Here is a 20,306-nt window from a genome sequence, read left to right as displayed (position 1 = left end):
GAAAAATTCTAACCCAAAACAACTCAAAACGTTTTCCACTGAATACTGATACAAACATGTAACAAAGAGTATAAAAAGTTATTCACTTAAATATATACAAACTCTTAAACTCAAATTCTGTTTTAATATTTAATGAGGATATATATGACAAGATGAAGAAGGAAGGCACGTTGAAAGAGAATATATTGCAACAGCCTAGACAGTACTGTTAACTCTATTATACTGCAAACTTTGTGTAACAAAAGTCTTTTTTCTCCCAATGTGGACAGGGATTTTCCTCATGGAGTGTCTGTGGCTATTTCTTGTCTGAGCTCATCCTTTTGGATTTGATGAAGGCCATACCATGTGTCTGCATGTGAGTGTTTAAGGCAGCTTCAGTTTCAAAAGTTTTTGCGCACACTTTGCACTTTCTGTCTGACATGACGCCACTGGGAGATTCGTCCTCGTGGCTGGGTTTGTTCACCTGCTGGTTATCTTCCCCAGCCCCATTTTGCTTGGACACTGGCTGAGGTTCCTTTAACTTGTGTACAGCAAAGAGGTGCCTGGACAGAGAGACGTGAGACATGTAGCAGAGGCCACACTCCCGGCAATGGTAGGAAGAACCATCCGATTTGTGCTGAGGGATGTGTTCATGGAACTGCAGCAGGTTTTCACTGGTGAAGCGACACACGGCACACTTGTGAACCTTAAAAACATTGATTTTCAGCTTTTTCAGTGGTTGAGTGATAGCTCCTCTGGGAGGCCTGAACTTCAGAACCGGTTCTTTCAACTTCCACTTGGGACTGGGGACATTGGCATCTACTTTTATTTCTGTTTCCTCCTCATTGGTGGCATCTGTCATTTCTTTCAGGTCAGGGTCCTTGATGCCATGCATCAGCTGGACATGCTTCTCCAGCATCAACCATTTGGTAAAGGTACCTCTGGAGTCTGGGCAGTGTGAGCAGGCGTACACTTTCCTGATGCCTTTGTGCTTGATCCGGTTGTGCCAGCACAGGCTGTGGGACAAGCTGAAAGGCTTGTCACGCTGGTGGCAGGGGTGTTTCTTCATTTGCTTCCCATGCTCCTTCCTCAAGTGGGATATGTACACATCTCTCTGCATGAAGAGGCGGTCACATTCCCAACACGTCCACCTAGGACTGGCCACTTTCTTGGTTTCCATTGATTTTTTTCAAAGGAGGTGGAGATTTCTTTTCCAATTTCTCTTTCCCATTCACGGATTTGCTGTCCTCTTTGTTCTGATATGCTGAATTATAAGTGGCAGGCTTAATGCTCAAAAGCAAGTTTACACCCAAGTTGGCCCTTCAATACTTTTCAATGTCCCATGGATAGACTTGATATGGTCTATCATAAGTTGCTTCTGTACATATAAAAGAGAACAGTCTAGACACTTGAAAACAGACATCTTCTGGTTTTCAATGTGTTGGTCAAAGTGGCGATACAGCAAGGTTTGCAGGGTGAACACAGTGTTGCACATGGAACACTTATATATTATTTTTGGTTCTCCTATCTTGATGCCAGGATGCTGTGTGTAGGTGTGGGAATGTGTGCTTGGGGCACACTTAAATGCCATTGGACAAATAGGACACTTGTAGAAGACTTCACAGTGAGAACCTTGAATGTGAGACTTCAGAGCAGCCACATCAGAGTACACAACATTGCAATGTACACATCAAAAACCAACTCTCCTTGTGTAGTGTAGACAGTTCTTGGTGACGTGGGTCTGGAAGTGCACCAACCTGCAGATGGCCCTGCACTTAGGGCAGGTGTAGGGAGATTTGTGCTGACGGATTCTCTGCACTGGTTAGGAAGCAGCATCTGGCAGATAGTACAAGTCTTTTGTCCACTCATATCTCCAGCCTGCTGGAAATGTGTAGCCAGCGATTTCTTGTCCTGGAAGATTTCATTACACTCCAAACATTTTAGATTATGTCTACACAGCTTGGAGGGGTCTTCATCTAGGGGCATGGCTGTGGTGCTGGGAGTGCTTGAAGGAGCGGATATGACTGTCCCAGTTATGCCGGACTGAATTTTTGTGACAGTGTGTATGCCAGCTCCCACAGGGCTCTGAATAGTGGAAGATGAAGAAGAAGTATTGCTTGATGGAGAAACTATCATTTGACCTGCTGGGACTGGCTTTAAAATTGAGTAGAAACATTGCATTACCACCCCTTTCTCCTTATGCCCATGGGCTTGGGAAAGGAGGTTGCATTTTTTGTAAACAACGAGGTTCTTTGTACAATGGTTGCATGTTACTTCGATGCACATGCTCCATCTGTCGTAGTGCTGGGTCAGACTCTTCAAGTGCAAAGGAGTCCCTACACTCCAAGCACTTGTACCCATGCATCAGTAATGTGATCCCTACATTGGCAGGAGGACTGAGGTTTAGGATGTAAACAGGGACTGGATTGACACTGCTCAGCACCTTGTTGAAAGTTTCCACCACAGAATTCTGCAAGGACGACACCACCTGGACTCGAGATGCCTTTTTGGGGGGTTGTGAGGCTGCTGCATTGATTATTGCCTTCTTTATTTGTTGCTGAGTTTTGGTTAGCACTTGGCGGAGTTCAGAGGTGACCTGGGCACCCTGAGGCAGAAGGTTAAGGTTGGCAAGGTGCACAGTCTTTGGCACAAGTTTGGCATTGGCCAGGCTGGATGCTGGCACCATGACAGCTTGCTCCTGGATGGCATTGGCAGCTTTAATGATGGTGCTGCTGGCACTCTGGACAGAGGCAGCAGGTAGACTGTGGCTTTCACCGTGGTGTTGTTAGAGAGCTTCAAATTAATGACTTGGGATGCTGCTGTCTTCACAGCAGACACTGGGAGGAAAGCAGTAGCTACAGGCTTGATTGTGACCTGTTTAGGGGTGGGCTCTGCAGGGAAAACTGCATTGGTCACCACTGCAGACTGGAGAGGCACCCTGGGGGGAGAGGAAAGGGCGGCGGCTGATGCTGGAGATGACAGAAGGGATGTCACAGAGGCCATCACAGACACCGTCTGCTCGGAAGGTTTCTTCCCAGAGTCAAGATCCACTTCTGGCAATACGCTGGTCACCGTTCTCTTGATTTCCCCAGAAGATGTCTTAATGGTTTTTATGCGGACTTTGGGGATTGCTGGTGTGGATCCTGCAGGAGAGGATGGGGTTCCCTTGCTGCTGTTCTCACTTGAGATGTTTCTGGGACTATTCGGTTGCTTTAGGGATGGTTTTTTTGTCCCGTCGATGAGATTCTGGGATTCAGGAGACTTGGTGGTGGCTCTCGGACTGTCGTTTACTTCTTTTGGTAACAGGGAGGATTCCCTCGAATTGGCCACTTGTTCTTTGGAGGAGTCTGAAGCCGCCTTTTTAGTGCTGAGAGCTGCGATGGCAGCAATGCAGGACGAGAAGTTGGAGGACAACTTTGTCTTTGATGGCGCAATGCCAAGGAGGCCAAGAATTTCATATACAGTCAAACAAACTTCATAAGCAAAGGAGAAGATACTTTTCAGACAAGCAAATGTTAAGGGAATTTATTACCACCAGACCTGCCTCAAAAGAGGTCTTTAAGGGAGTGTTAAATATAGAAACAAGCCAGGCGCAGTAGCTCACGACTGTAATCCCAGCACTTTGGGAGGCTGAGGCAGGTGGATCACTTGAGCCCGGGAGTTCAAAACCAGACTGGTCAACATGGTGAAACCCCGTCTCTACAAAAAATGTAAAAATTAGCTAGGAATGGTGGTATGCACCTGTGGTCCCACCCACTCAGGAGACTAAGGCAGGAGGATGGCTTGAGCCCAGGAAGCAGAGGTTGCAGTGAGCCCAGATCATACCACTGCACTCTGCCTGGGCAGCAGAGTGAGATCATGTCTCAAAATAAAATAAAATAAATATGAGAACAAAAGACCATTACCAACCACCACAAAAACACACTTAAGTACATAGACCATTAACACTATAAAGCAACTACAAAATCAAATCTAGTCTGCATAATAGCCAGCTAAAAAAATATATAAGGACAGGGTCAATTCCATACATAGAATGTTTAACTTTGAACGTAAATGGGCTAAATGCCCCAATTGAAATGCACAGAGTGGCAAGTTGAATAAAGAAGCAAGACCCACTTGGGTGCAGTGGCTCATGTCTGTAATCTCAGCAATTTGGGAGACCAAGGTGGGCAGATTGCTTAAGCCCAGGTGTTCGAGACCAGCCTGGGCAACATGGGAAAACCTCATCTCTATAAAAAATGTAAAATTAGTCAGGCATGGTGGCATGCACTTGTAGTCCTAGCTAATCCAGAAGTTGAAGTGTAAAGATCACCTGAACTCAAGAGGTTGAGGCTGCAGGAAGCCATAATTGTGCCACTGCATTCCAGCATGGGTGAAAGAGACAGATCGGTCTCAAAAAATTAAAACAAACAAACAAACAAACCCAACTGTATGCCATCTTCAAGAGACCCATCTCACATATGCAATGACACAGATAGGCTCAAAGTAATGGGATGGAGGAAAACCTACCAAGTAAACAGAAAACAAAAACAAAATAAACAAAAAAATAGCAGGGGCTGCTATTCTAATTTCAAACAAAACAGACTTTAAGTCAACAACAATCAAAAAACTACAAAGAAGGGCATTACCTAATGGTAAAGTGTTCAATTCAACAAGAAGACTTAACTCTTCTAAATATATATGCATTCAACACAAGAATTATGTGTGTACCCAGGGAGCACCAGGGAACACCCAGATTCATAAAAACAAATTCTTAGAGACCTGTGAGGAGACTTAAATTCCCACACAATCATAGTGGGAGACTTCAACACTCCACTGACAGTATTAGACAGATCATCGAGTCAGAAAACTAAAAAATATATGTGGGACCTGAACTCACACTTGACCAAATGGAAGTAACAGACATCTACAGAATTCTCCACCCCAAAACAATGAATATATATTCTTCTCATCACCACATGGTGCATACTCTAAAACCAACCACACGGTCAGACAAAAAACGATTCTCAACAAATTTTAAAAAATTGAAATCATACCAATTATGCTCTCAAACCACAGCACAATAAAAACAGAAGGGAATACTAAGAAGATTGCTCAAAACCATAAAATTACATGGAAATTGAACAACCTGCTCTTGAATGACTGCTAGGTAAACAATGAAATTAAGGCAGAAATAAGTTTCAAAACCAAAGAAAAAAAGATAAGACATACCAGAATCTTTGTGACACAGCTAAAGCAGTGTTAAGAGGAAAGTTTATAGCATTAAAAGCTCACATCAAAAAGTTAGAAAGATCTCCAATTAACAACATAGCATCACACCTAGAAGAACTAGAAAAACAAGATCAAACCAACCGTAAAACTAGAAGAAGGCAAGAAATAACCAAAATCAGAGCTGAACTGAAATAAAGTGAGGCATGAAAAACATACAGAAGATCAATAAAACCAGAAGTTTTTTTAAGACTAAATAAGATAGATACAACGCTAACTAGACAAACAACAGAAGAAAGAGAGAAAATCCAAATAAACACAATCAAAATTGACAAGGGAGACATTATCAATGACCCTACAGAAATACAAAAACTCTGAGACCATTATGAACACCTCTAGGCACACAAACTGGAAAACCTACAAAATGTGGAAAAATTCCTGAAAACACAACTGCCCAAAATTGAACCAGGAAGAAACGGAAACCCTGAACAGACTAATAATGAGTTCTGAAATTGAATCAGTAATAAAATAATTTCCATCTAATTTTATGATTTTGAGCAAGAAAAAGCCCAGGATCAGATGAATTCACAGCCAAATTCTACCAGACGTATGAAGAAGAGCAGCTACCATCCCTACTTGAAACTATTCCAAACAATTGAGGAGCAGAGACTCCTCACTAACTCATTCTATGAGGCAAGCATCATTCTGATACCAAAGCCTGGCAGAGATACAACAAAGAAAAAACTACAGGCCAATATCCTTGATGAACACAGATGCAAAAATCCTTAACAAAATACTAGCAAACTGAATCTACCAGCACATCAAAAAGCTAATCCACCATAATCAAGCAGGGTTTATCCCCGGGATAAACAAGCAAGGTTGGTTCAACATATGCAAATCAATAAATGTGACTTATCACATAAACAGAACTAAAAACAAAAACCACATGATCATCTCAGTAGATACAGAAAAGACTTTTGATAAAATTCAACATCCCTTTATGTTAAAAACCCTTAATAAACTAGGTATTGAAGGAACATACCTCAAAATAATAAGAGCCATTTATGACAAACCCACAGCCAACATCACACTGAACAGGCAGAAGCTGGGCTCATTCCACTTGAGAACTGGAACAAGACAAGGATACCCACTCCCATCACTCCTATTCAACACAGTACTAGAAATCCTAGCCAGAACAATCAGGCAAGAGAAAGAAGTAAAGGCATCCAGATAGGAAGACAGGAAGTCAAACTATCTCTGTTTGCAGATAACATGATTTTATACCTAAAAAACCCCATAGTCTCTGCCTAAAAGCTCCTAGATCTAATAAACAACTTCAGCAAACTTTCAGGATACAAAATCAAGGTACATAAATCAGCAGTATTTCTATACACCAACAATATCCAAGCTGAGTGCCAAATCAAGAATGCAATTTAATTCACAATAGACACATACACACACAAAAATACCAAGGAATAAAGGGAACCAGGGAGGTGAAAGATCTCTACAACAAGAAAACAATAATTACAAAGCACTGCTGAAAGAAATCAGAGCTGACCCAAACAAATGGAAAAACATTCCATGCTCAAGGATAGGAAGAATCAATATTGTTATAATTGCCATATACTATCAAAAGCAATCTCCAGATTGAATGTTATTCCTATCAAACTACCAATGTCATTTTTCACAGAATTAGAAAAAAAACCTATTCTAAAATTTATAAGGAACTCAAAAAGAGCACAAATCACCAAAGCAATCCTAAGGAAAAAGAACAAAGCGGGAGGCATCACACTACCTCACTTCAAACTATACTACAAGGCTACCAGTAACCAAAACAGCATGGTATTTGTACAAAAACAGACACATAGACCATTAGAACAGGATAAAGAACCCAGAAATAAAGCCACACATCTACAACTAACTGATCTTTGGCAAAGGTGACAAAAATAAGCAATAGGAAAAGGACTTCTTATTCAATAAATGATTCTAGGATAACTGGCTATCTAGATGCCAGAATGAAACTGGACCCCTACTTATCACCATAAACAAAAAGTAACTCAAGAGGGATTAAAGGCTTAAATGTAAGACCTCGAACTATAAAAACTCCAGCACTTTGGGAGACCAAGGCAGGTGGATCGCCTGAGCTCAGGAGTTCAAGACCAGCCTGGGCAACATGGTGAAACTCCATGTTTACCAAAAAAAATATGAAGAATTAGCTGGGCGTGGTGGCACATGCGCCTGTGGTCCCAGCTATTCAGAAGGCTGAGGTGGGAAGATTGTTTGAGCCTGGGAGGTGGAGATTGCAGTGAGTCAAAATCTCACCACCGCACTCCAGCCTAAGGGACAGAATGAGACCCCACTCAAAAAAGAAAAAAAATTCTGGAACTAGAGAGTGTTAAGAATGTCCTAAATGTCAGTGAATGATACACTTTAAAGTGCTTAATCTTACGTAAACTTTTCCTCAGTTTAGAAACTTTTTCAAATTCTTGAAAAAAAAACTATGTAACATATTTAAATATACACATAAACATAAATATATACTATAAACCTTTATAGCATACATATGTAATCTCTCTGCCATTTTGGGCTACCTTACAAACAAGGCAGAAGCAAACACATAAAAATTAAATATACATATATATACATATACACACACACATAAATATGCATATTTATAAATTTAGAAATATAGAACATAGGTGACTATTCAAGGAAATATATATTTATGAGCATATAAATATATAGTTAACATACATAAATATATTTAATATAGAAATTTACACATATATATGTAGCACTCTGCCACTCTGGCATACTTCGCTCATACAGGGTAGAAGCAAACATATATACTCACATACATGTGTATGCACACACATAGGTGTGTTTTTATATATGTACATACAACTACTTATATTTATTAATATATATAGAAATACATAAAAAGAGTAAATATATACATAAGGGTATTGTTAAATTGAATTGTCTTTGTCCTAAAGCTGCCTCCATACTTATTTTAAGTTTGGCCTAATGAGTTCTCTATACATAGCTAGTTGTAATCTAACTTAATGTGTAAAAATAACTGTAACTTAACCCAAGACTATAGTCTTATAACATGTAACTATGTCTTAGCCAATGAAAACAGCTGAGCCTTCAGCCAATTAGAGGCTGAAAGCTGCCAAAACATGACTAGATAAGGTAAATGCCAACAGCAGCCAATCAGGCTGTTTCTGTGCACTTCTTTTTCTCTAGCTGTAAATATAACCTGCACATATGGTGGCACGGAGTGCTCTGAGCCATTTTTGGTGCAAACTGCTGCCTGATTCCTAAACGGTTTCTTTGCTCAAATAAACTCTGCTAAATTTAACGTATATAAAGGTTTTTTTTAACAGATTAGTGTAGAAAATGCAATCTGAAGTAGAACTTTCATCAAACCCCAGAAGCATGGGTGCCCAAGCACAGCGACCCACCAGGTCCATTGTGCACACAGATCTCTCACTGCAGCAGGGGTCCTGGGCAAGTTCTCTCTCAAATTTTGAAGCTCCAAGGATTTGTGTTTTGAGCTATGCATTTGTTTACCTTTGTAAGGGTTTTTTTTTTTTATTTTTTTTATCCAGACTGGGTTTCGAAGTTGATTCTGAAATAATAAATAAAAGCTGTTTTATTTATTTAGTTAGTTTAATTTATTTAGTTTAAAGTAAATTTGTTGTAATTTTTTCTTTTGAGAGTTCTGGCAAGCTGGATGGGATCCACCTCCCAAGACCCCTTGAGGAATGCAGGAAAGACACTGCTGGCCCCTTTGCCCTCCTTCTGAGGTTGTACATTCCTCTTAGGCCAGACTCCATTCTTTTTGCATTGAACCTTGATCCTTTTGGGTTTCGAGTCCCGGGTTTTGTGCTATGAGAGGGCAAATAACCTTGGGGTGGGTGCCAGTGGCCAGTTTGTGCTGTGAGATGACATATGGCCTTTTGAGGTTTGGGTAGCTGATGAGTCATTGGTAAAAACTTGACTGAGTCCAGCATCAAATTGGATTTGGTGGTGAACTGTATTGGATCGAGGTAAGAGGCCACTCAGTCTGATGATCAGATGGAAACTGGACTGGGTTCAGTAGATAGATAAGTTTGGCCTCCCTAAAGATAACCTAGAGTTACAGTGGTGACAGTGGGGAAACACTTACGAAGGTAAACAGGTGCATGTCTTCCCAGTTACAACAACTGCAGGGATTGAGAGTACTTCTACTTGTGCATGCAAACTAAAGACCCCTGTGCCCCAAGATGTCTGCCTTTTTTGCAAATAGCCAGGCCACTGGAAAAAGAATTGTCCACTTTTACAGCAGCCATCTCACAGGGCATCCCTTTGGCCTGGACTGTTTCCCCCCTAAGGGAAGCCCCCAAAGGCATCGCTCTTGGGACAACTATGAACTAATCTAATTAGCCCTTCCTGTTTTTTCTCTCTCTCTCTCTTTGATCCTGCTTCTCTCATGGGAACCCCTCCATTGACTGAAACCACTCTTTTCAAATCCTTGCTGCCACTTCTTTCTTTTTGTCATGAACTTTGCTATGTCCCCAAAGTCTTACTCAAGGAAAATAAGCCTTTCTGACTTAATTTCCTTGCTGAGAAGAGAAGGGTGGCCAGTAGCCAGGCTAGCGATAGAATTAATTGAATACGTCACCGAATTGATTAATTCCTACAGTGTTAAAAGAGAAGCACTAACAATGCCAGTGACCATGTGACATGGATTTAAGCTACAAGTCATAGAACTGTGATGAGAAGCCTCAGTGCTGTAAAACAGAGGGTGGAGGAAAGCTTTTCCTCTCTCAAATGAGCTTTGCCAGGTATACTTCTTGAAGAATAGGAAGTTGAAGTGTTCAGGACTTTTATGTCTATTCTACTTTGGCTTAGTTTACATGATTCTTAGTTTATTAGCCTAGAAATGGCCAAGAAAACTTAAGGCTCAATAATTAGTTATAAATATGAAATATCCTCAATTTTTAAGATAAACACAACTTATAAATGTATTTGTCTGTAAAAATTGTGTATATTTTTACAGAACATCTATTTCTTTCTTTTTTTTATTTATTTTTTATTATACTTTAAGTTCTAGGGTGCACATGCACAATGTGCAGGTTTGTTGCATATGTATACATGTGCCATGTTGGTGTGCTGCACCCATTAACTCATCATTTATATTAGGCATATCTCCTAGTGCTATCCCTCCCCCTTCCCCCCACCCCACAACAGGCCCCCATGTGTGATGTTCCCCTTCCTGTGTCCAAGTGTTCTCATTGTTCAATTCCCACCTATGAGTGAGAACATGCGGTGTTTGGTTTTTTGTCCTTGTGATAGTCTGCTGAGAATGATGGTTTCCAGCTTCATCCATGTCCCTACAAAGGACATGAACTCATCATTTTTTATAGATGCATAGTATTCCATGGTGTATATGTGCCACATTTTCTTAATCCAGTCTATCATTTTTGGACATTTGGGTTGGTTCCAAGTCTTTGCTATTGTGAATAGTGCTGCAATAAACATACATGTGCATGTGACTTTATAGAAGCATGATTTATAATCCTTTGGGTATATACCCAGTAGTGGGATGGCTGGGTCAAATGGTATTTCTAGTTCTAGATCCCTGAGGAATGGCCACATTGTCTTCTGCAATGGTTGAACTAGTTTACAATTCCACCAACAGTGTGAAAGTGTTCCTATTTCTCCACATCCTCTCCAGCACCTGTTGTTTCCTGACTTTTTAATGATCGCCATTCTAACTGGTGTGAGATGGTATCTCATTGTGGTTTTGATTTGCATTTCTCTGATGGGTCTATTTCTTTAAAACAAAGGGAAGGTAGTCTCTCATTTACGTTAGTTTTTTTTCATAGCCTTTTGAACTTTGCAATTTCTATGTTTCGGAACCTATTTCTTACAGTTTTTCTATGCTAAACTCTGTCCTGGTCAGTTCTAGAGTGTATGAAGAACCAAATGATGTAATTGTATGCGACCTGGCTGTAGTGGAACAAATTTGACTCTTAAGCATGCAGGCTCTAATTTTCCTGTCTGGTTTTGGTAAGTATTCCTTACATAGGTTTTTTCTTTGAAAATCTGGAATTGAGAGGTTGATGAATGAAAATTAATCCTTTCACTTTGTTGTATATAGGTTTGCAATAATTAGGTAAGAGTGGAGTTTTAAGGTCATGGAAGGGGCTGATGACTTACAAATAATGGGCTCTGATTGGGCAACTACTCATCTGAATTCCTTCCATTTGACCTAATTAAGCTTGTGAAATTTACACTAAGCCATGAGCTCATCTTTAAAAAGTTTTATTAAAAGATTTTCAGCTGTTCCAAATGGGACTTATTAGTAGAATGTGTTTTAAAGGATCATATCAGATGAATGAAAGGTATTTGATCCTTTGTTTCCTTAATAATAAAATGATGGTTTGGAAAAATAGGCTAGAGTATAACCACAGTGCTATTATTAGGCTTTCTTGTTAAACATAGGTCTAAGCCTAAGTATATCAATACAACAAATACTTACTGTTTCATTTCTAGTAATGAAAAAAAAAAAACAAGTCTTTCTGGCATAAAATTCATCTGGTTATTTTGAAACATTTTTGTAAAATAAATTTACATCTATAAAGGACATTTTTATTTGTAAGGAGGGGTATGTCTCTGTGCACTGGAAGAGAGGGAGGACTAAATCACTGGGAAGTCTTATGATAAAGAAGCCATTGGCTTAAATCAGCAAAGCAAGCCATCCCTTGGTTTAAGGTGTTTTTCCTGGCCATCCTGTCTTGACTAGAACTTTACCTACACCTTCCTTTTTGGTTTAGGCAAATTATAGTATCTAAACCTGAAGTCTCAGCTCTGTGTCTTTGAGATATAAATGTTCTACCATGTCTTCTCTGGAACCTGATAACTATCTATTTCTTTAAAATGCAAGTCTAGGGAGATGACTCATCAGAAAAAGAAGAAAAAAGAGGTATTTGGAAATTGTGCAAATTAAAGCAGCCCCTGATGCCAAAGTCTACACATTCCTGAGTGAGTCAGTTCTGGCCAGTTCTAGCTGGATCAAGAGAGCTCTGCTGGGCAGGCCTGAAGAGCACCTGGATGGCAGACACCTGAGGAGCCAAGTGCCTGAAACTTCCTCCACCTGCTTGAGGAGCACCAAAGCCCAGGTGCTGGCTGGACAAGCCCTTCTGGCTGCCTAAGCAGGTGGCAGAAGAAGGAAACAAGGTCAGCGGCAGAGTGTTGAACCCTGCCTCCCAGGTGGGTGGAAGATGCCTATCGCCAAACTAGGGCCCAGCTTGCCGGGTGAGATGGGTGAACTGGTGATCCCCCAAGAGAGTGGACGTCAGAACTACATGGTCCTAGACTTCACCTCGGCCAGCGAAGGAGAGAGAGGGTTAATGTTAACTGCACGAGGCCCACTCTAGCCTTAAATTGTGTAATTCAAACCCTTCCCTTGGAGACAAAACAAGCATGACAAGGAATTCTGAGGTCAGGGGACAAGAATCACAAGTTCCCTAGTGGGAGACTGAGGAGGCAGTGTCTTTCCTGCCCTCAGTCTACTGGCTAAGAACCTTCCTCAGCCTGACCTTTCCACATTGCACTTTCTGCTCTGTTTGCAATTTTCCTCCTTTAGTGCTGAGGGAATCCCAGTGTTCGATCCTGAAATATATAGATTCCTAATGGGTGGTTAAAAAAAACCTCAGCGAGAGAAGCAGAAAATGTTTCCTCTTCCTGAAAAACTGTAGAAAGACAGGCACCACTCTGGGTGAGGACATGGTCCTTGCAAATGTCTTTATGTTGTTGTTTTTTTTTTTTATTTTGAGATGAAGTTTTGCTGTTGTTGCCCAGACTGGAGTGCAGTGGTGCGATCTCTGCTCACTGCAACCTCCGCCTCCGGGGTTCAAGCAATTCTCCTACCTCAGCCTCCCGAGTAGCTGGAATTACAGGCACCTGCCACCACACCTGGCTAATTTTTTGTATTTTTAGTAGAGATGGGGTTTTGCCATGTTGGCCATGTTGGTCTCGAACTCCTGACCTCAAGTGAGCCACCTGCTTCTGCCTCCCAAAGTGCTGGGATTACAGGTGTGAGTCACCGCGTCCAGCCTGCAAACGTCTTTAAAGACAGTGTGTTTCAGAGGCTGTGATGGTGCCCTGTGAACATGCCAAATCTCACAGTCCCTGGAGCTCTGAGGAGCAGGCCCAGCTCCTTGCCAGGCTGATGGTACTGAAACTCTGCTCTCCAAGACAAAACCTGATGGCCGTGCAAGATTTCTTAATCGACTGTGGACCATGAGTGTCTGCATCTCATTTTAATGAAGATGGGAAAAGAAAGAACAAAAGAGCAACTCCCAGGTTATAAAGAAACTGGATTTTAGTATAATATTCAAGTGTAGCATTGCTAATAACAACAAACCTTTCCCCTCCCAAATGGTAAACACTTGCACTGCCTATTATACAAAAATTCAACCACCCTCTCTGTTCCCCCAATATCTCCTCCCCAGTGACCCCCCTCTCATGCGGCCTCATGAGCCTGGCCAGTGGTGAATGGCACTCTCAGGGGCATGAGACTCCATGTGAGTGGGACTCAGCTGGGACCCTTCTCCACGTGGGAGCTGGAGAAGCCACCCTAGTACCAGCTCAAAGTGTCCATGATGTCCCTGCTGCTGAGGTAGGGGCCGCCTCTGAGCTGGTCTTGGGGTGTGGAGCTGCTGCTGGTAGTGGGCTCTGCCCTGAGGGCCTGGTGGCTGGTCGGAAGGGCAGGCATACATGGGTGACTCCCCAGGAACTCAGGCCACCTCCCCACCACAGCCCTGCACTGTGTGCTCCAGGCATGTGCTGAGTGCCTGGGCAATCACCAGTGCCCTATTGATCCCAGTCTCCACAGAGATCATTTAGCGTCACTCCACAGAGGGGGAAACTGAGGCCCAGAGAAGTAAGGTGACTCTCCCCAGTCACAGGGCTGGTCAGCAGTAGGATAGGAGGCTAGTCCCTTGCTGTCTGACTCCCTGAGCCCACCCATAGCCCAAGGCAGCCAACCTCTGCCCGCCCTGGTTCAGGCCCTGACTGGCCCCTGTGGTGGGTGATGTCTATCTCCCTGGCCTTTGTGCTGCCAGCCAACTGGGATGGAGCCTCCAGCTGGCATGACAGGTTGTAGCTACGGACAGAAGAGTGGCTGTGAGGCTGCCAGGAACCTCACCAGGGCCCCCTCCCAGGGCCTGTCCAGAGTGAGGTCTGGGTACCCCAGGCATTGCCAGACCACAGGATCTGATGTTGACGAAGAGGCCATGGCCACAGGCTTTCTGAGGCTGGCCCCCAGGGAGAGTTCAATCCTGCTGTCCCAATTCCTGCCCTGGCCTTACCTCTCAGTCTCACTGAGCCGCTTCATGGTCCCAAACCAGGACCCAAAGTGCTGCTTGGGCTCAAGGTTGTAATTATTGGCAGCCAACTGGAGCAGCGGACCTCCTTGCTTACTTTGAATTCCTGGGTCCAGAGGGAAAAACTGGGTGGTGACAGGGACTGGACAGGGATGCCACAGGAGCCCTGTGGGGGTGTTACATGGGGTGGTGGCCAGTCTTTGCTCATAGGAGACCCCCTCCTCCTCTCCAGTCCTGTCCCCACCTGTTCTCAGAGCTGGCTCAAACAGCAGCTCCTCCAGGAAGGTGTCCTTGGTTTCAACCTGGTACTCCCACCTGCAGGTCTTCCTGGAGTGTCTCCTCTTTCTCTCTGTATCCCCATAAATCTAAGATGAGGGGGATGGATTTGCCCACCGCTACTCACCTTATGACTCTTGTGAGGTTGATCAGTCTCCCCTGGAAGGCCAACAGCCGAAGTCCATCAGAAAGGGTCCTCTGGCCCAGAGCCAGCCACTGCCCAGCTCTGTCATGCTGCATCCAGGGTGCAAGACCCAGATCAGGTCTGGGTGACAGGAGGGGTACAGAGGGGCTGAGGCTCAGGGGCCTTCTAGCCTAACTTGTCTGGGGACAGTTGGGGAAACTGAGACCCCAAGCAGGGAGGTATGGCTCCGAGAGATTATTCTCATTAACCTGGAATATTTTTGCAAGCTGTTAGGTATAGGAAGTCTGTCACAGGTAAGAGAAATGCTTTTTGAGAGCATGAGAGGCAGCAGGGTTGTGACAATATTGAAACACCACTGTGCAGATTCACCAATTGCCACCACCGGGAGCCTCCTGAGCGCCATTGCAGATGCACAGCCCTCCCTTGCAACCCCTGGACCTCCCCATGGTCTGGCACCTAAAGGGTTATGCCTCATGGCAGGAATCAGGGCCCTCAGGATGCCCTGCCCACTCCAAGGTCTGCCTCTGCTCTGATTGGTCACTGACATTCAGATTGTCACCCAAATATAAGAACGTTGGCAGAAAGACTCATTCAATACAAGTGGACTCAGACATAGATAGGAATTGGGTTGCAAAAAGCCCCTTTTGTTTCTTTTATTTTATTTTGGAAAAAACTTTTATTGTGAAAATTCACATATATATGTAGAAAAAAAAATCAATCAATGCAAAAGGATAGACAATGAACAAATGAATTCCCCTTCCACTCCAGATCCCCACCCCAGATCCAGACCTCCTGAGCCCACTTCCCCCATCTCATCACAGGTCCAGACCTCCTGAGCCCACTTTCCCCATCTCATCACAGATCCAGACCTCCTGAGCCCACTTTCCCCATCTCATCACCAGTGATTTCTTGGGCTCTGCATTAGTTTTCTATTGCTGCTGCAACAAACAGCTACAGACTCAGTGGCTTCCATTTCTGTCTTATAGTTCTGGTTGCCAAAAGTCCTAAGAGGATCTCACTGGGCTAAAGTCAAGGTGCTGGCGGGGCTATGTCCCTTCTGGAGGCTCAAGGGATGAATCGGGTCCCTGCCTTTTCTAGCTTCTAGGGGCTCCAGCTTCTAGGTTTGTGGCCTCCTTCCTCCATCCTCAAAGCCAGCAACAGCAGGTGAAGTCCTCGCCCATCGTGCATCACTCTCCCTTCTGCCTCCTTCAACTTTTTTTTTTTTTTTTTTTTTTTTTTTATTCAGGGGGAACGAGTACAGGATTCTTACATAGTCAAAAAGCTGCTCATACAGAAGCTCGGAACTTTCAATACAGCTTTGCCTTTTTTGCCATTTTAATTTTCCATTTAATTTAAATATATTCTCTCATTTGACTTTCATAATCTGTGGAGAAATATTTCTATTTTGGCTTGTATTGACAAGCTGTTTTCACACAGCCCTCACATCACCCAACCACCCAGCAGAGATCCTCATTCCCATGAAACAGATAAAGAAACTGAGGCCCAGGGAGGCTAAGAGTCCTGCCAGGATCATTCACCTTCCAAGGTAAGGAGCCAGTTCCAGACCTGAGTTTGTGCAGCTCCAAGCTCCCCCATCTTTCTACAATGCTAGATTTAGACTATAGCAATCTAGCAAGTGTGGCCACACAATGGTCAAGTTGGATTTAGATGATGTTCTCTATAAATCCATTCTCCTCTCCCGTGTAAGCAAGGCAAAGTACTCCAGGCCATGGGGAGTCCCTGAAGACTCGATGAACTGCAGTGGCCACATCAGGAGGTTGCAGGTTGACCAGAACTCACCGACACAGCAGGAGAGCAGCTTGGAACCTGCAACCCAGCCAAGACCCAGTGCCTTGGATTGGGGGAGAAAACATGCAGCCATTCCTCTCTCTCTGCTGGCTAGAGGGGATTCTGGCTTTTCCTGCCAGAGCCACCCCTTTCCCTCCTCCTAAAGTTGATGGTGGTTCTGTAAGGAAAGGGAGAAGTGCACGGTGTGATAGGGGCAGGAAGAGAAGAAAACGGAGGAGAGGAGGGGACTTTCCCATAAGCAGGCAGAAGAAAAGGCAGCTGTGGTGTGTGATGGACATAGATGCAGTGGTGTCCAATGTGGGGTCAGCCCTAGAGGAGAGACAGAGAGAGAGACAGAAAAGTGAGAGAGTCCTGACCCTTACGATTAACATGGGATCTGCCTGCAAATGCTATTTAGGGCCATCGCCTCTTCCTGTACTGCTATTTTTGAGAGTGATGCTCCTGAGCCACATGACCCAGTCAAATTTGATGTCCCCTTGAGCCAGATTCAGGGCTGGGAGTCCAGTGTGATCTGCTTGCATCTTGCTGCGTTGAGAACAGGCCAGATCTTGACCCCAGTACAGAGGCTGGATATGAACAGGCAACAGCTGGGTTTCTGAGTCAGAAAGACTTGGTTAATTGCTAATTGCTTAGGCGAGTAATTTAATTTTGTTGAGTCAGATTCCTCAGCTATAAAATGCAGATGACAGTACTTATTCTTCCAGGTTGTGGGGAAAATGGAGATTCTAAGCACGATGTCCATTTCACAGAAAGATACCAATTTGGTGGCTTATTTTCCTTTCTACCTTCAGAAGTGGCCATCCCTGCCACCCAAACAGACCCTTGGCTCTCAAGTGGATGGGGTCCCATTTGCACAGGGGGAGACCTTACAGCCTACGTTGAGTCTATACTTACCACTTAGTGAGCATTGTATCCGCTCAGGGGCCTCTGTGGGCATCCGTCTCCTCTGCAGCATCTTTCCTCCCCACCGCTGGGTCTGCACATGACCCCCTCCTTGGGTTAGGCCTCTGATCAGTGATGACCTTGGTATGGTGGTGATGGTCAGTCTTGGCATCAAATGAGCCAGTTTATATCATCAGCTATTCAATAAAACACTAATCTAGGTGTCACCGTGAAAGTATTTTGTGACATTGTTATGTACATGTTGTTACAAATGTGCATGATGCATGATGCATAGAATTTTGCCTGGGTGCCAGCCTGAAGTCTGTGCGACAGATCATAGCCATGTTAGTCCCACAGTCACGGGGGCCAATTGATTAAATTATTTTATCTCCCTTGAGAACTAAAAATAAAATCCTAAGCCCCCCACCCGACTTGACAGACCCCCTGTTGGCCAACGGAACCTCAAATGAATCTTAAAATTCAGTTCTTGGCCATGACAGGACAGGAGGTCAGACATACCTCCCTGTACCTCCCTCCCTCTTATGGTTTAGACCCAACGACTGAACAGCATTAATGTTAAAATAGAGATCATGAGACTGACAGAACAGACTCTTTGTGGCAATAAGACCCCAAATTATAAACAGGACCTAGGGCCATGCCAGGCGAGGGTTAAGTCTTGTACCCTACTCTTACAGAGTAAACTAGATTCTAACTACCACATGATTTTTATTTTTCTCCAGCAGCCAAGCAAGCACTGGCTGTGAGAGAAGCAAGATTAAAACAATTACAACTCACCCAGTTCACAGACGCTGAGTAACTGATCTCCTGCCCCACCAACCTTAACGACAGCTTTCACTGGACAAGGGACAGATTTCAGTAACTTTCTCCTGATAAGAGACCATCCTCCATGGACTGGTTCTGGCCAGTTTTGGAGGCTGTGCCTTTACAGAGGCTGAGTACCTTCATGTCCCTGCTTCACTTTTTGATGTGTAGGGCCTAATTATAATACATTTAAATGTCAAGTCTCCACCCCAGAATGAACATGCATGTTTATTGAATATGCATGTGTTAGGACCTCTTTTATGAGTATTCTCATAAAATGATATAGCTCCTCTGATATCCTATTGAGTATGTATATGTAGCCAACTCGTTCGGCTCAAATTCCTGTCCTCTCCTTCCCTCCCTGGAAGTGCCTGCCTCTGGCCTTGGCTGTAGGCCACACTTCCCAGCCTGTCATAATGGCCACCTTGCAGGCTGCAAACCTTTATAAGAAATAAAGCTCTCTTTTCTAAATTTATAAAATTGTGTGATTTTTCAGTTGATGCTCTCTTTCTACACACACACACACACACACACACACACACACACACACAATTTATACAGAAAGCAATCTGGAGAATATATGTGGGAATGGATATTAAGTGTGTGGTACCATGCTGGAAGTAACATAAAGTTGGATTAGGCTAAATTTATTAATGTTGGCCCACTAAACAGAGAGTCTGGATTCAGGGTTGTAGGTCAAAGCTTTAGAAAGGGCTCCAAGGGTTGGTTTGATCGGTTACTTGGTTGGTTGCTTGCTTGGTTGGTTGGTGCTTGCTTCCTTGCTTGGTTGTTTGGTTGGTTTGTTGCTTGCTTGCTTGTTGGTTGATTGGTTGGCTGTTTGCTTATTTGTTTGGTGACTTGGTTGGTTGGCTGAAACAGAATCAGAGTTTACCTAAGGTACATAAAGTTGAGAGGCCACAACTTCCTTGGTTTATGTGTACAGGAAGGTATGTAAAAACTCAGGGAGACTGGATTTATTATGTCAGACCTGCTCACTCACACTGGAGGGTCTACAGAACATACGTCTCACAACAATCATGAGAAAGAATATTGTGAGAGGAGCCCAGTATCCTGGAAGAGCTTTGAGCTTGTGCTCTCAGTAAGCAAAATGTTACAGCAGGAACCGCAGCCACTGGGCTGGGATCTTTAAATAAAATGAGGATAATCGAATCCTGGTGTGGCAGGGAACATGGGCTGTCCTTAATCATCAAAGATGAGGTGGGTGTGGTCACCACAGTGGAAAGCAGTGTCAAAGCAGCAGTCAGAATGGTTTGACTCACAGACACCCATGGCACTGTGTAGTCCATTGTATCCACACGGAGAGCTAATGGGCTGCACCAAAGTCTTAGTTGTTCTTTAAAAAATGAAGAATTCTAGGTCAACTGAATAAAAGACTAACTCAAATTAATGAAACACAGATCTAAAACCCTCAATCAATTCCCAGACTTGAGCCAGTTCACAGGCCCACAACCCCTTAAGTGAAGGGGAGGCTGGGTGATCTTGGGGAAGTACGCTGCTACCTTGCCAAAAATTTACATTGTTAATCTTTTTCCCGGTCTTCCCCAAAGGGACCTACAGCCTTCTACCAGGATGACTGTGACTTAGAGAAAAGAAAAGTCTCAGATATTTGGGGAATTACTGGACACTGGCTCTGATTTGACACTATTATCACTATGTTGCCTAGGATGGATTCATGCTCCTGGGTTCAAGCAGTCCTCCTACCTCGGCCTCCCAAAGTGCTGGGATTACAGACATGAGCCACTGCGGTCAGCAGAGCTTTGAAACTAGAACATGGAGGTCCAGTG

At 43.6% G+C, this 20,306-nt stretch overlaps 1 protein-coding gene across 1 annotated transcript; it reads right to left on the bottom strand.

Annotated features, from left to right (window-relative positions):
- Positions 1-295: 295 nt before the first annotated feature.
- On the bottom strand, positions 296-19,808 carry LOC129022703 (zinc finger protein 532-like). Its single transcript, XM_063659619.1, is given in 9 exon segments — positions 296-1,168; positions 1,170-1,294; positions 1,297-1,794; positions 1,797-2,299; positions 2,301-2,739; positions 2,742-3,452; positions 13,367-13,473; positions 14,553-14,932; positions 19,617-19,808. Coding segments are annotated over 9 exon segments (3,828 nt in total).
- Positions 19,809-20,306: the final 498 nt, after the last annotated feature.

Source organism: Pongo pygmaeus, chromosome 22 (genome assembly GCF_028885625.2).
Source record: "Pongo pygmaeus isolate AG05252 chromosome 22, NHGRI_mPonPyg2-v2.0_pri, whole genome shotgun sequence".
NCBI classification, from domain to species: Eukaryota; Metazoa; Chordata; class Mammalia; order Primates; family Hominidae; genus Pongo; species Pongo pygmaeus.
This window is presented reverse-complemented; position numbering and strand designations above follow the sequence as displayed.